This window comes from Neofelis nebulosa, chromosome 2, assembly GCF_028018385.1.
Source record: "Neofelis nebulosa isolate mNeoNeb1 chromosome 2, mNeoNeb1.pri, whole genome shotgun sequence".
Lineage (NCBI taxonomy): Eukaryota > Metazoa > Chordata > Mammalia > Carnivora > Felidae > Neofelis > Neofelis nebulosa.
The window spans coordinates 51,301,796-51,318,229 of record NC_080783.1 but is presented as its reverse complement, the minus strand read 5'-3'; the positions used below and the strand labels follow the sequence as shown (position 1 = coordinate 51,318,229).

Genomic DNA, 16,434 nt, shown 5'->3' with positions numbered 1-16,434 from the left:
GCATCAGTTATTCCCCAAGGTCCCTGGGGACACTGCAGCTTGGGTAGCAAGATTGTGCATTTGGTTCAAAAGTCGGCATAACCTCTCTCCTGAGGCGCCTGGGTGGCTCAGTCAATTAAGCAAAGCATTGGACTTCAGCTCAGGTCGTGACCTCACGGTTCATGAGTTTGAGCCCTGTGTTGGGCTCTCTGCTGTCAGGACAGAGCCTGCTTTTGATGCTCTGCCTTCCTCTCTGTCCCTCCCTTGCCTGCGTGCTCTTTCAAAAATAAATAAAAATATTAAAAGAAAAAAGAATAATCTCTCTCCTGACAACCGTAATTCCTTTTATTAGGCATATTTTACTGAGCATTAAACAGCACAAATCCAAATGATCAAGTACAGGCCTGTAATTCAGTCCAGCTTGGGTGTGAGTGCACAAACACATACACACGCTCACGCACACACACACAGGCACAACCTTGCACATTTTACCATGCTGCAAACTACATCATTTTATAGAGCTATGTACCTTTCAAAAATAATACCCTGGTGCACATGCATACATACTTTCTTTTCCTGGTCAACACATCAAGATTTATTTTAAAAGATGCAAAAAAAAACAAAAAACAAAAAACCTTACACCAATGGGCTTATTTAAAGGGAAGCAAACTTAACAGAGGTACGCTGATAACAGCAGATGTCTAGTTACAATTCACTTCCCTAATGCTGATTAATATATTCACAAACAAACCAAATGTATTGTCAAAAGAAAAATGCTACCGTTAACACCCCAACGGCTACTGGTTTCAGTTGTGCTTCTCAATCAGGCAAAATGTTCTTTCCCCAGCTCCTAGCACTATTTATTTTGCTTCCTGCCAATCTTGCAAATAATTTATCTTGTGTGTCGTTTCCTCATAAATGGTTCCTGGTGCTTGATTGCTTTGCCTGTGTGGCATTTGATTTCAAACTGCCATTTTACCTTTATAAACATTCAGAACTTTTAAGCGTGAGGAGAATGCCCAAAAGGCATGTGAAAATGAGGCTGTAATTAGATGAGCAGACTAGGTTTCACAGCATATCTAGCTCTCTGTGTATACCAGAAATCTCTCTTTGCATCCAATATTGCATTCCCAATCTGGGTGCAGAACAGCATATTAACATTTACTCCAGCAAAAAGGCCCTGGTATCAACATGTTTAATTTATTATTATTGCAGAGAATAGTTTTCCCAGGATTAGTGAAACAGAATACATATATTTAAGGAGCTGCACTCAGAACACAATAAAGAAAAAAGAAAGAGGGAAGAGAAAAACAGAAAATGAAAGAGAAAATAGAAGTAATATCAGTTACCACATGATTTTTGTGGTAAAAAATAGAATATGACGTGCAATAGTGCAATTTTCCTTTGCTAGTCCAGCAATGCAAGTCTTAATAGGAAGTCCACTGGTGTTCTTTCTGCACTTCAAGATTTAGTTGCGTGCTTGCCGGGGGTTGGAGCTCTTGCCAGGCTTCTGACTCTGAGTGGAATCACTATGGCTTGAATCGCTTTTATTGAGTCCAAGATGGCGGAGCTTCATATCCCAGCGCTGTGAAATTCAAAACAGAAAATGCTCACGTGCATGTATCACCAGGGTCATCATTTCTATTATTCTAACAACTAAGTAAGACCTCAAAGTCAGAACTCAAAATCCTTTTCCAAAAGTATAAAATTCATATCCCAGGATAACAAAATTGATGCTACGTGAACATAATTCTCTGATCATGAAAAGCACCAAATTGGCCACCTATAATATATCAGTTATGTTTTCATATCAGACCTTAAACTTAAAATTTCCACATCAAATGGCGACAAAAATATCTATCAAAATCTGCAGGTATTTCCGGAACTAACATACACAAGTCTGGCACTACACAGGGGATCACCAATGGAAGATTTACACAGAGAATTTGAAGGGCTATTCTTCATCTTCTTCTTCTACAATACATCAGAACATAGCCTTTTAAAACATATGTGATTTGCAGTGAAAAAAATAGAAATTTGGGGGGCAAATAAGATCTCTTAAAAACATATTTCCAAGTAATATCTACCAAGTGCGACAATCACAACAGATAAGGTCCTGCACTCATTCTGTTTTACAAAGCCGACATTACCAATATTTCTAACGACCACAGTCAAGTTCACTAATATTTCATAGTAACACTACCAATAGTATTTACATGTAATATAATAAAAGGAAGTTATATTATTGGTGTTAAACGTAGTGAATAAGGACCACAGCACTACTTCTCAAATTTCGATGAATACAGAAATCACCTGGAGATATTAATATTGCAGATTCTCATTCGATAGGTCTGGGCTGGGGCCCAAGATCTTCATATGTAGCAAGCTCCCAGGTGATGCCAATGTTGCTGGCCCCAAGACCACACTTTGAGCAGCAAGGAGCTAATGTCAGATGGCCCAAGCCCAAATTCTAACTCTATCAGTTACCGTGCAAAGTTTCTGGAACTTACTAAACCTCATTTTAATCATTAGCACATTGGAATTAATAGAATATACTTATAAGACTGTTCTGAAGATTAACAAATGAAAAATATATGAAGGGCTTAGCATATAATTATCATTTTTCAATTACTGAAAGTAATTCTTCATTTTAGCATACTTTACAATCTTATTGTTTTTCATATTAAAAAACAGTCTGATTCTCAACTGCCCAAGGCAGACCAAATATTTTGATTTGAACAACCTGCTCTAACAGAGACTTAGGTAGACAACCATCTGTATGGCAAAACCAAAAGAAGGTCTTTATCTCATTCTTATTCTATTCACTGAGCAAAAAGAAGAAAAAAAAATCAGCTGAAAAGGGAAAATCCATAAAACTCTTTTTCACATCCTCAAATTGACAGGAAAACTAAACTAAGGATCTCAATAATTCTAGCCAAAAGAGATTTTCCTACCCAAGATATTTAGCCATGAGTATCTGCAATATCAATTAAAAATTGTTGGGATGCCTGGGTGGGTCAGTCAGTTAAATGTCTGACTTCAGCTCAGGTCATGATCTCACGGTTCATGAGTTTGAGCCCCACATCAGGCCCACTGTTGTCTGCACAGAGCCTGCTTCAGATCTTCTGTCCCAGACTCCCCCTGCTTGTGCTCGCTCTCTCAAAACAAATAAATTAATTTAAAAAAATGTTCACATTATTGATTTAATTCTTCCCTTTAGCATGTTTACATCCAGACTGAGATATAAAGAATTTCACAACAATTCTATGAGTCCCCTGTAGAAAGCAATGGAAAATGTTTGCCTAAGAAATAGGATAAACAAGCCATGTGTCCTGGGTCTTTACATGATGGTAATTGTTTTGGTACCAAAAGAGACGCAGCAAGCAAGCCTCGTTACATGCTTTGCAGCAGGGATGTTGAAAGCTCTTCCAACTGGTACAGGAATTTAGGACAAATTCCTGTTCTGAATTAGCAAGCAGAAAACCAAATTAAAAGAACAGTAAGAGATTCCAACTTACTGAAGAAGAGCCACTTTTTAATAAACACCAAAGTAACTGAAAATAGATACAAATGGAGAATTCCCACAAGTCTGAACTTGAAATACATCTCACTTTTTACAAATATACCAGGGAAAAAAAGAACTTACTGAAGGGTAGTTTCTCCCTGCAAAATAATGCCCTTTACATTTTTGTAGGTCACTTCAACTCAAATGTGTCTGCTGTGTCAAGTGCCAGATGTATAAGATAAACTGCTCAGGGGTGTTTAACTTACCCTGTAAATGTTTCCCAAGCCTTCAAACTCACAGAAGTTAGAGGATGTATTATGTTTGGTACAATTCCCACTCTTTCTTTTCCCTCCCTGCCCACAACACACACACACACACCCTTTTCAATTCTTTGCCAATCTGCGCATACATTCCTTTCTTTGGAACAGATTAGCTTAGTATATAGTAAGAAGAAAAGAAATGAAACCTTCTAACCTTCTATAATAAGGTTATATACCATGATTTTTAAAATCTTTTTGTTTATTTATTTGGAGAGAGACAGCATGAGCTGGGGATGGGCACAGAGAGAAAGAATCCCAAGCAGGCTCTGTGCTGTAAGCACAAAGCCCAATGTGGGGCTTAACCTCATGAACCATGAGATCATGACCTGAGCTGAAATCCAGAGTCAGACACTCAACTGACTGAGCCACCCAGGTGCCCCTATTGTGATTTTTTAAATGTATCACTTACAGAATCTAAGAATCAGTGGTTTAAAAACAAAGCTACATTACTGCTCTAAGGACCTAATTTGGTCAGATGTCTTATACACAGATGAACATGGCTGCATTTTGTACAGAAGAACTGGTGTCTACGAATTGGGACAACATTGGTAGTTTCCTACCCATCCTTTGTTCTCCCCTCTTAACTCCCAGAACTGCAATTTATGCCCAGCTAAAAAACTGCATTTGCCATCCTCTCTTGCAGCTAGAGATGGATATGAGACTAAGACCTAAGTAAAAATTGCTAGATGGGGCACTTGGAAACTTCTTTTTATCTCTCTTTTTTTTCTCCCTGAAATGTAGGTGTGATACTGGAGGTGGGAAGCCATCTTGCGACCTCCTGGTGAACATGAGCATGGAAGCAATGCCCTTAAAAATGGCAGAACAGCAAGCTAGAAGGAGCTGGAGCCCTAATGATAATGTGGAGCTACCCAACCAGGACTGGACTGACTATAGCCAGACTTCTCATTGTGAGAAGTTAGGCAACTGTAGTTAAATCTCTGATACACTTATAGAGAATTCACTCCTTAAGTGAAATTGACATTAAAGACAAACTCAGTCGTTAGAATTTGAGATACACACACACACACAGCTCAGGTTTTAATAATTCTCATGCTGTTAAGGGCAGCTATTTTGTTTAAATGACAAATGTCTAGTTTTCTACTTTATGTATCACTTTGAACATAAAATATAGGCTTACCTTAACTTTTTTACCAAGTCGATCCTTCCATTTCTCAGCAATAGAACCTTCCACCAACAGTAATCTGTATTTTTTAAAGAAGCAACCATTTTTGAAAAATTAAAATATATTACTGAAAAATACAAGGAATCGTTGCCAAGAAAGATTTACTGTTTATTCTACAATAGGACAGCCAGATTTTAGAATAGAAATTCTTAATAATTTGTGAGTCATAGACTCCTTTAAGAAGAAATGATGTTATGATCCTTCTCCCCAGAAAAATGCACACCCACAAATTGCACACATATACTTTTCTACCCAGTAAATGATATTGAGGGACCCAAATACAACCTATCGGTAATCCCCTAGGAGTTAGATCCCCAGGTAAGAACTCCAGAGTAAGACGTCTAGAGAAATGAAATAAAGAGATGATAGGTATAGCAATTATTCTGAACCTTTAGGGAATGAATTACCTGGAGCGTTCCTCATCTTCATAGCCCATGATGATATACTCCTCATTAACATTAAGTGGAGGACACAGGCAGCCAGAGCTGGTGTAAAGGTTAACGTTTTCTCTTGGAATGTTTACCAGAGAAGCTTTTAGAATCTCCTTCACCTCAACTACTACAGTCACATCATGGCACTTGGTCTTTACTTCTTTAACTTTAGCCCGAATGACTGGATAAAAGAAAATAAAGTCGATATGGTAATATGATACATGATAGATGCCCCATTCAAAAAAGACAGGTAGACTTCTTTCTAGTCAATTCATATCCACTTCCTGCTCAACGAATGGAGAAGAAAAGTCAATCAGATGTTTGCCTTAGACATTAGTGAATGACACACTACACAACACACCTGCTCCCTTTAATGTTCAGCCCTGATCCCCTTCCAATTTGTATGTACATATATATTTGTGTATACATATATACACATGTATATGTGTGTGGACATGTGTGCATGTACTTCATAGTGAAAAATCCATTTAGATAATCAAAGGTTGAGTGAATCTGATGTGATTTTCCTCCAAAATTTTATTTGGAATGTGTGCATGCATGTAGTTTCGATTGCTACCAACAGAAGTTTATATTAATTTCACTATATGTAAAGACCTAGTACTTGAATATGCTTTGTTTACTTGTCAGTATTCTATCAGATTCATAGATTTTCTAAAGAGTTGGGGTCTTCAGTGCTTTCAAGTCCTGTTCTACAGTGTCCCCCAACTGTTTCCACCATCTTTCCACCTCCTTACCTTAGTGACTCTTTAAATTTTTTTTTTTTTAACGTTTATTTATTTTTGAGACAGAGACAGAGCATGAACGGGGGAGGGTCACAGAGAGAGGGAGACACAGAATCTGAAACAGGCTCCAGGCTCTGAGCTGTCGGCACAGAGCCCAACGCGGGGCTCGAACTCACGGACCGCGAGATTGTGACCTGAGCTGAAGTCGGACGCTTAACCGACCAAGCCACCCGGACGCCCCAGTGACTCTTTAGACATCAGCTCCTTTCTTCATTTCAGAGCAGATTATCTTTTATATTTTCCTGTGAGTATACTACACTTTCTTTTTGAATAAAAACTGCTACCACTTGACTTTGTTTCCTCCATCTGCTTTGAAGTCAGACACTCCAACATTTCTTCCTCTCATGTGGTCCGGACAATGGTCTAATGTGTCAATTGCATTAATCTACCTCTCTCAGTGGAAATGCTGGCACCCACTTTATCTCACAAGAGCCAGCTTCACTCCTCAACATAAAGATGAACTGCCTTAAAAATAACCAATTTCACTGCAAAGTCAAAGTATTTGTCTCAGAATCTAGAAAGCACAGTTCTGTGTCTAATCTGGGTATTCTGTCCTTTGGAAGAGCCAAATTTTTTAGATTCCTCCTTCTGATAAATGAGTTATCCTTTTTTTTTTTTTTTTTTTTTGAAAGAGGAGTTTGAAAAGCCTACAAAGAAGTAAAAACATCAATTAGTAAGAAGCCAATGGCTTTTGACCAGGCTCCCCGGCTGCTCTAGTTTAATATCTAGGGATGTTATATGGAAGAAGACACAATATATCCAAATTAATCCACTTTTTGAAAGCCTCTTAGGAACAGATCTGCAAACCACTTTCATCTGAGTTCCTTCCCATGTATTTTAGGGTCTTTTTGACTACACAGGAATGGAAAAAAGTAATCCATGAAAACATAAAGCTAGCTAATAAACCATTCCCCTCATCAATGCCCCAAGTCTATATGGAAACATTCAATAACATTCCACCAGTACAATATATGTATGATAGAAATTAAATTGCAAATTCTAAAAACTTCAGGACAAAATCTCATTTTTGCTTCTCAGGTATTTCAGTTTCTGGAGAAAAGTATGAGAACTTACAGCAAACAAACATAACTACCCAGCTGTCCCTGCTTGGTGAAACTTGTGAGTTAAGAAATCCCTTATTAGTGTTCTCTCTAGTCTGTATTTTAACAAAAAGTAAGATTGCCCTTTTTTGAAATGTCATTTGGGGGAATCAGATGATAAATTGACAAGCCCAGCTAGCAGGCATTTTTTTGTGTCCTGGTTTATGTAAATATGCTTCATAGCATCCATCAACTCTTAGAGATTAGCAAACTGTGCAAATGTTCTCAAACTAATGATTTATTTACCCAGTGTGTCTACTATTTTCATTAGAAATTTTTAGCACATGTACCCACTCCAAAACAAATATCTCTCTACAAGACTTACTTTATTATTCAAGTAATTTTGTTAAAGCTCAAGAGCTTTTACTGAATTAATCTGAATGAAGCACAGGTCATCTGAATTATCATTTACTCCCGCCCCAACTTTGTTTTCTCATTAGACACAGGCAGATACTTATGACAAAAATCAACAGATTTTAGAAATTAAATTGCATTTTCTTTTCAGCATTCTTCCTTCTATTTAATCATTTGAGTGCCTGCCTTCCCCCAAAGATGTTCCACATTAAGCTGCAGACACATGAAATCCTTCAACTTTGGGCAACCTGGTTATTGTTTGGCCATGAAAAAGAAATGATCTCTCTCCCATTAAATGTGATCTGTATTCCATTTTACGTTATACTATTCCCTCAGCTACTGTGTCAAAAATCTTCTCTTTCCATGACTTGTAACCACTAGTTTTTTAACTTTTAATCAAAACAGCAGCATCAACCATTGAAGCACTAAGAAAGTAAGATAAAGTAAAAATCAATAAGAAAAGTAAAATAAATACCAAGTAAACTAAATTCCCTTGAAATAACATTTTTATTATGATTTTTTTTACTATAACTATACTTAAAAGTCCATAAAACATTTTTCAATCTTGAAAACCTAATCTCCTAAAAATCAAGACCTCCATTTCCCTGTGATTTTTCACATTGGGTTTTAGAAGAATGGATCCTCCAATTAGCAGCCAGCCATTTGACTTCTCAAAAAAACAACCTTTCAACCTTGCAAGCCACCATTGGCTAAGAGAAATTAGATTCCTCTTAAGGTGAGTAGTAAGCAAAAAATAAAAATTTATTCCATTGAAGAAAAACTTGTAAAATTAGTACATTTATTTCAAAGAGATTTATTTACCTGAGAATTTTCTATTTTATACTTTCTAATACATGATATTTTCATAGATATCAAAGATTACTCTTACAGAGTCTTACCAATTCCTCTCCTTCCTACTCCCAACAGTACAGAAATAAATTTGCTATATATGTTCTATGTCCTCTAAAATAAGGCCTGTAAATTTGATAATAAAATTCTCATTTTAATAAAGTTTCCTTTAAAAATGTATTTAAAAAACATTTTAAGGTTTATTCTTGAGAGAGACAGAGACAGAATGTGAGTGGGTTAGGGGCAGAGAGAGAGGGAGACACAGAATCCAAAGCAGGCTCCAGGCTCTGAGCTGTCAGCACAGAGCCCAACGCAGGGCTCGAACCCATGAGCTGTGAGACCATGACCTGAGCCAAAGTTGACGCTCAACCAACTGAGCCACCCAGGTGCCCCTAAAAATGTATTTAATTGTCATGTTTATTCATTGACTCCACATCAACAATCATCTTCAGAGATATAGTCACATGACCTTTATTAATCTTATAGATGCCCAGGAAAAAAATCACAATAAAATGCCTATGGATTACAGCAAATGTTTTTTGTCCCTTGTTGTATCAACTGGAAAACTCCGAGTTGTCTAAATATAAGAGTAATTGATATTTGTGACTCTGAAGCATGCCAGTACCCAAAAGACATTCTAAATAATTTAAGAAAGGACAACTTACATTCAATAATCACTGATAAAATTAGGATAATAATACATCTCATGGGGCAGTTGAGGAAACTATAAAAGATAGTGTATAGAAGTCACTTTGCACAGTACCTGGTACAAAGACAGGAGGCTTTTTCCTCCATTTAAGTCTGTTGGCTACATTTAGATGGGTGGCTCTTAGATTAATATTTTATCAAAATGTCACATTTCTAGGTCAAGCTAGACAACAAAACATTTCCTTAATTGAATACTAACAACTTCTGTGTTACTTTCCAACTCTGTCAATGTGTTCCATGAGACAGACTGATTGGAGACACCAAGTTGTCCTCTGTTAACCATCCATCCCTTATGCATCAAAGTGCTCCTCTGTTCACCCCAGTGAAGCTGAATTGGAAGCAAAACTGAAAACCCATGCAGCCCCAAACATTCAAGCTCAAATCCTCCTCAGCCTCTCAGAGAGCAATCTAGTTTGAAATGCAGCTCTGTGTACTTACTTAATTACATGGTTCTAGATGCCAGCAATGCTGCCCAATATGATTCAAAATCAAGCATTGGTTAAGAATTTTGCCCATCAGACATTTTAATTGTTTGGGACAGGGGACTATGTGCTTAAAAGTTGTCTTTGTTTGGTTTTAAGCCTTATTCTTAAACTGCTCTAATTCTCTCTCTCTCTCTTTCTCTCCCCACCCCCCCCACACACACTACTTTCTTAGCACAGCAGTTATTCTTACCATAGTTGTAATTGTTTCGGAAATAGGTCTTCTGTGTAGCTCTAATAGGCTTACACTTGCAGCGTTCTGAAAAATACAACATTTTAGCTGTCAGCAAAAATTCAACATGAGCTTTCTTTTGTTCATTCACATTTTTGGTAAGGTAGATCCAAATCTGGTGGCGAGGAGGCTCTTAGTAATTCTATGTGTTTGATCTCTTTCTCCTGGAACTACATTCATGTTTATTCTGTTTACCTAGCCTCTTATTTAATGTGAGTATGCTCATAAGCTCCTACTCTTCAACAAACCACCCGAATCCTAAGGAAACCCTGTTCACTACCATGCAAGAAGAGATCATGACCCCTGAATCCCCCCAAAAAGGCATTTAGTGCCTATGGAAGCAGAACCAATGCCTACTGAAAGGCAATTTCTTGCTTATGCTCAGGCAACTGGTTTACCCCTGTGGGGTACCACCTGCATTCATATATGCTTTACACATTACATAGCACTTTTCCAAATACTATTTCCTGCATCTAAAAGCAACTCAATGAGATAAGCATGTATTATTACAACCCAGTGAACTTAGTGAAGTTCTTAAGAGAGGCCATGAGCCCCATCTATAGGCAGAATAACTGCTATTTAACTCAATGATATTTTTATACTCACTGGAAGAAATTTACTAAGTACATAATTTGAAATGAGAAGTCCCATACTTTTCAAATCTGCAACAAAGGGGTGTATATATCTATAAAAATTAGTGTATTTGTTTTCTTTGGGTAAACACCCAGTAATGGAAATGTTGGGTCATCTGGTGTTTCTATTTTTAACTTTTTTCAAGTAAGTGCTACATCCAATGTGAGGCTTGAACTCACATTGAGATCTCACTCCTGAGATCAGGAGTTGCATGCTATCCTGACTGAGCCAGACAGGCACCCTTTTATTTTTAATTTTTTGAGAAGCCCCCATACTATTTTTCACAGTGGCTGTACCAATTTACATTCCTATGAAGAGTTCATGAGGGAGAGATTCTTAAGATGAGACTATTTCTGAAGAAGCAACTGATATAGTCTTTGATTTACAAACTATCCTCACCCATATACAGAAAGGGATTTGTACTTTTTCTATCATTTAAAAATAGGTATTTTTCAAACGTAATGCATGTAGATAAATTATCTACATATTTGGAATTCTTTAGAAATATGCTCATACTCTAATAAAAATTCTTGGCAAAACTATACCAAATATCACTGCATTGAATCTAATATGATTCAATGATGTTGTTACCATATAATTTTGCTTGAAGCATAGACAAATGGATTCCATAACATTCCCAGAGATTTTTAAAAAAATTTTATTATAAAGTGATTTAGAAAGATTTCAAGTAGGTATTTACATAACTATATATACACAACTACATGCACATAGGTAGACCATTTCCTAATAGCTAATAGCGAAGCAGTTACATTCTTGGTGGGACTATATTTGATTCATCTACAGTGCACTTATATCTGCTGGCCTCAGAGGTGGCAATACCATACCATATATGTGACCCTTGCCATGCTTCCAATCCCTTTCACTATAAACAATTATCTACCTAGTTGAAGTAACTAGTAGCTCAATAAAATAATAAAGAGGCATGGAAATTTATATCTACAAGGCTCAAATATGGAAGAACTTCCTTTCACCTATTTATGCTAGCTCAAACCAAACATATTCATACCTAAGTGTATTCATGAAAAATATATCTTAGATCAAAAAATTTGGAGAATTATTCTTCTTCTCAAGTTCAGTTACTCACATCTACATATATATCCTCCAAAGCCCCAAGAACTGGGAAATTACAAAGAAACCATAGAGGGATATACTGCTTGCATTATTATGTTTTTTGCACCTGCCACCCGAAGTAAGATAGCAACAGTTTTTTTTTTTGTTTTGTTTTTAACTATCAACAGTTGATTTCTCAGACTTTTACAGAGGCAGTAATACCATTATCATTTCTTTACTTTAATTTGCTAATAATTTTGCTAGGAGTCTTCCTCTCTCAGCTTCCAACTGCATAAGGTTTTTAAATTTTGGTTTCTACGGTGGTAAAATAAAATCTATTATTTACTGAGCTTTGTACAAAAACCGTTAGATATTGATTAGCTTACATTCCACCACTGAGAAGAAAAGGTTGTAAAGGAACTGCCTTGGTGTTTTTATCCGGGGGGGGGAAAATATATGTAAAAGTTAAAGGAGCTGGCTGCAACAAAGTAAGTGACAAAGAATTCTTCAAATGTGGGTAAGTTTTTATATTAACAATTCACTTGCCTCAATGTCTAGAACTGAATGTAACATCATGAATTGCAGAACAGCACATCATCCTACATCTCACAAGCATCTACGGGCCTCCATCAGGAAACTATCTTTGGCAGCTTTCCCTCAAGTTCTTGCCTGGTTCTCTCAGGCACTCTCTCCTAGCATCAACGATTTCCTACTTCTCTGCTAATGAAACTGACGACTGTTTATTATACTAGTACAAACATGAGTTTATCACTCTCATACAAATATTAGTTTGCAAAATTAACATCCCTAAGCTCCACAGAATCTGGTTTGCAATTCAGAGATGTCTCCCAGGGCACTGCAGTGCCCGAGCCACAAACAGCCTCGTGGTCTCAACAAGAAGGCATCTTATTAACATAGTTCAGGGAGGAAAGTAATCACATCCTTCTTTATTCCAATTTTTATTCATAAAAATAGGCTCACTGAAAACACATAATTATGATAGTATTTTTAAAGAGTCAGATGGTTTTATAAAGTCTAAGGAATTCCAAGTACCTGATACAATTGTGAAATGTGATTCTCAGTGGACCTTCCCTAGTTAATGCAATCTGTTCAAGTTAATGCTTAAGTGTTATACAACTCTCTAACCGTGACCTTTATTTGAAATTGACTACCGTTGGGTCTCATCCAGAGCCATAAGACTGTAACTAACTTTTCTTGCCAGATTCCAAAACCACTATAACCTTTCATGTCCAATGACTTTGGAATACCACTATCTAGGAATTAGTATCTTTCTGCTTTTTCTAGGAAAAGACGTCTTAGGTCTGTGTGCAGGATTTATTGTCAAAAAGTACATGGGGATGAAAGAAAATATAATTCTATTTGCATTGCATTTTCCATTGTAATTCTTTCAAGATTGGCTCATTCTAATCAGTTTAGAATTTAAATGATTTTAATTTGTACCAAATGTATTATATGTTTTAGATCTTGGCATTTGACCCTTGAAGCCCACTTGTCCCCTTCTCTCCATTTTAAGAAACATAGGAGCAAACCACAAATTTTAAAACAAGCATAAAAAATAAATTTTTACTATTTCAAAATCTATATTCTTAACTATAACTTCTTTACAGAGATACAGATCTATATTTTTAAGATGTGTCCATAAGTATGCCCTAAGGTGATTTTTAAACATATCTTTTAGAGATACCAGGAGAATTAAATGAGATAATACACATCAAATACACATTTGACACATCAAATGGTCACATATGTGACCATTCTAATAAGTATTAGAATGCAAGAGAATATGACAACACGATTAAGGGCATATGGATTTGAATCCCAGCTCCATTTCTTCCTAGTGGTATGACCTTGAGAAAGTTACCTCGGGCAAAACCTATTTCTAAATTAATACTGCCTACCTCACAGGGTTATTGTTAAGAATTTAAAGAATAATTCACTTAAGGAATTTGACACAGAGACTATTACTTAGTAATCATTCACCTACTGTTAGCTCTTAGCAATAGTAATATATAAACACACCAAAAAGATCTTAAGATATTTTATGCAAATTCAAGAGCAGCTGATAAAATAAGAGACAATTTTCTAACAAAAAATCATCTACAAGTTGATTTAAAGATAAAGTTTAAAGTTTATACTTAAAAGTTTAAGCTTAAAGATGAAAATGTGCTAAATTTTTCCCTAGAGATAGAAACTTTTATATATATTACATTTGGTTGGGCGGGTTTTAAAAAAAATAGAATTTAGAAATCACACTGGTATTATGCTCACACAAGGATACACTATTCCACAAAAAAAAGAATGAAATGATGCACAGAAATGGATAAATATCAAAAACATTATGCAAAAACAAAAGTAGCCAGTCACAAAAGAGTAGGTACTATATGATTCCATTTACATGGATGTGAAGAACAGACACTCATCTATGGTAATAAAAATAACACCTGTGCTTGCCTCACAGTGAGGTGGGTGACTGGGCACAAGGGAATTCTTAGAGATGATGGAAATATTCTTTATTTTGAGCTGGGGGATAGCTACATAGGTATATACATTTGTCAAAATTCAGTGTGGCATACACTTAATTATGCATTTTACCGTAAGTAAATTATACATCAATGAAGTACCATTAACATAAAAATTCATGAGACCTTCCTTTCATATTTCCATAAACTGAAGTGTGCCATGACTTAGCAGCTGTTCATTACGTTTAAAATAATATTTATTTCCCAATCATATGCATAAGGCAAAGAATATATTAGATTTTATTTTGGATAAGAGCAGTATGTGGAAAATGCAATGCAGTTGATTGGTGAACCTAGGTAATATAATAAGGCTTTAAAAAGCAAAAATAACATTTGCTCGGTTTAGCTTAAAAAAACAAACCTCAAAATTGTAATAAAGGTCCCTATTCATAGTAATTTGTGCTTTATAAAAGGGAACTGTTTAAGATTGAGAGGGCTAACACTGTATTAATAAGAAAAGGAAATTTAGTTTATTCCTTTAGGATTTATGTCTTTGGAAATTTTTAAATAAACTTTCCTTCACAACATTTATGGATCCAAGAGTCATTCAGGATATACAAAATACAGTCCATGCGATTTGCCCATTTTCTCCCATGAGATCTGAAGTGTTATGTTCAGTGAAGTACTATAAAGAGGTCAATTAACAAAAACATAAAGTGGGCTCCATAGTCTTTTAGAACATCATTTACCCCTCCCAAGCACATAGAAAAGAGGTGACAGAAAAGGGAGGTGCAGTCCCTGCTCACCCCCCTCACCCCATGTCCTGGGCAAGCAGTATGCCTGGTACAAGGAGGTGGCCATTACATTTCTTTTTTTTTTTTTTTTTTTTTTAAGTGTATTTGTTTATTTTGAAAGAGTGGGGAGGGGCAGAGAGAGAGAGCACAGAGCCCGACGTGGAGCTCAGTCTCACAAACCAAGAGATCATGACCTGAGCCAAAATCAAGAGACAGACTCTTAACCGACTGAGCCACCCAGGCACCCCTGGCCATTACATTTCTAATGAACGGTGGGGTGGATGAACCAATAAACTGACTATGAAGTTTCAATGCTGGGGACCTGGGAAAACAATGGTGCCACATACTAAAAAAGTTACAAGAAGGAAATCTGTAATAAAAAGATAGCTTTAATTATTAACTAGGTTGTAATTGAAGTACAAATAGGCGACCTAGGTAGAAGTGTTTACTGAAGGAGAAATATGGTGCTGTACCTGTGACAGGGATAAGAACTGGAGTCACAAGAATGATAATTAAGCCTAGTTGCTGGATATACTCCAAAGGGAAGAAACCGTTATAAGGAGAGAGCAGTAGAGGCCAAGCACAAAGTCTCAGGGAATCCCCATGGCTAGGGGACAGGGGAAGAACTAGCATGACTTGGGTAACAGTTCAAGGAGGAGAATGCTTAGGAATAAAAATGGGTCAAAATGTCAAATACCGCGAAATAACAACAAAAAAAAGGCATATACTTGTAAGGAACTATAGAATTGCAAATATTCTTTTTATCTATCCTAATTTTTTTTTCAATGAATGGCAGAAGTTGCTCCAAGTTAATTCAGCTGCTATAGTCAGTAAACATTTGCACCAAAGCAAAAAACTAAATTCCCCAAATTAGGAGGAAGTCAAGGGGAGGAAAGAAGTTTGGAGAAAGAGAGAGAATGAATCTCTACCATCCCCGTCAGGCACAGGCCATCCCACAAAGAGGGCGCCCCCTCTGGGGCAGGCCTGGCAGGTGCAGGCAGTCAGAAATCTCTAGTTACTCAGCAGCAGCCACTCAAACTTAAGAGTTTCTCTGAAGCACCTCAGAAATAGGGGCAAAGAGACATTAGTCAACCTGTGTAGGGTACCCAGCTTACAATAGGGGATACCGCTAATGTTTCCCTAATTCAAAAATACGTCACACGGGAACTCCAAGGTCAATACAGTCTGACTTTATAATCAGAAACAAACCAGAGAAGTAACTGGGTTATGCTCATGTAATTCATTAGTGTCAGAATTTACCAAATATATCTGCTCTCTGGAAAAATTTTTGTTTTTCAAAAATAAAAACTCATAAGGTGCGCCTGGGTGGCTCAGTCGGTTAAGCATCTGACTCTTGATTTCAGCTCAGGTCATGACCTCACAGTCATGACAGCCAGCCCAGCTTCGGGCTCCACACTGAGCATGAAGCCTCCTGGGGATTCTCTCCCTCCCTCTTCCTCTGCCCCTCCCCTGCTCACATGCAAGCTCACTCTCTCTTAAAAAAAGAAAA

The 16,434-nt window shown here is 36.8% G+C and overlaps 1 protein-coding gene across 1 annotated transcript in view; it reads right to left on the bottom strand.

Moving 5' to 3' along the window:
* Nucleotides 1–303: 303 nt before the first annotated feature.
* FRZB (frizzled related protein) overlaps nt 304–16,434 on the bottom strand; it is a 31,817-nt gene continuing 15,686 nt past the window's right edge. The window contains exons 3-6 of the mRNA XM_058712173.1: nt 9,908–9,973; nt 5,395–5,599; nt 4,943–5,006; nt 304–1,564 (exon numbers count right to left, since the gene is read on the bottom strand). Coding sequence (XP_058568156.1) covers nt 1,448–1,564; nt 4,943–5,006; nt 5,395–5,599; nt 9,908–9,973 — 452 coding nt within the window. The 3' untranslated portion in view covers nt 304–1,447. The remainder of the gene's footprint in view (nt 1,565–4,942; nt 5,007–5,394; nt 5,600–9,907; nt 9,974–16,434) is intronic.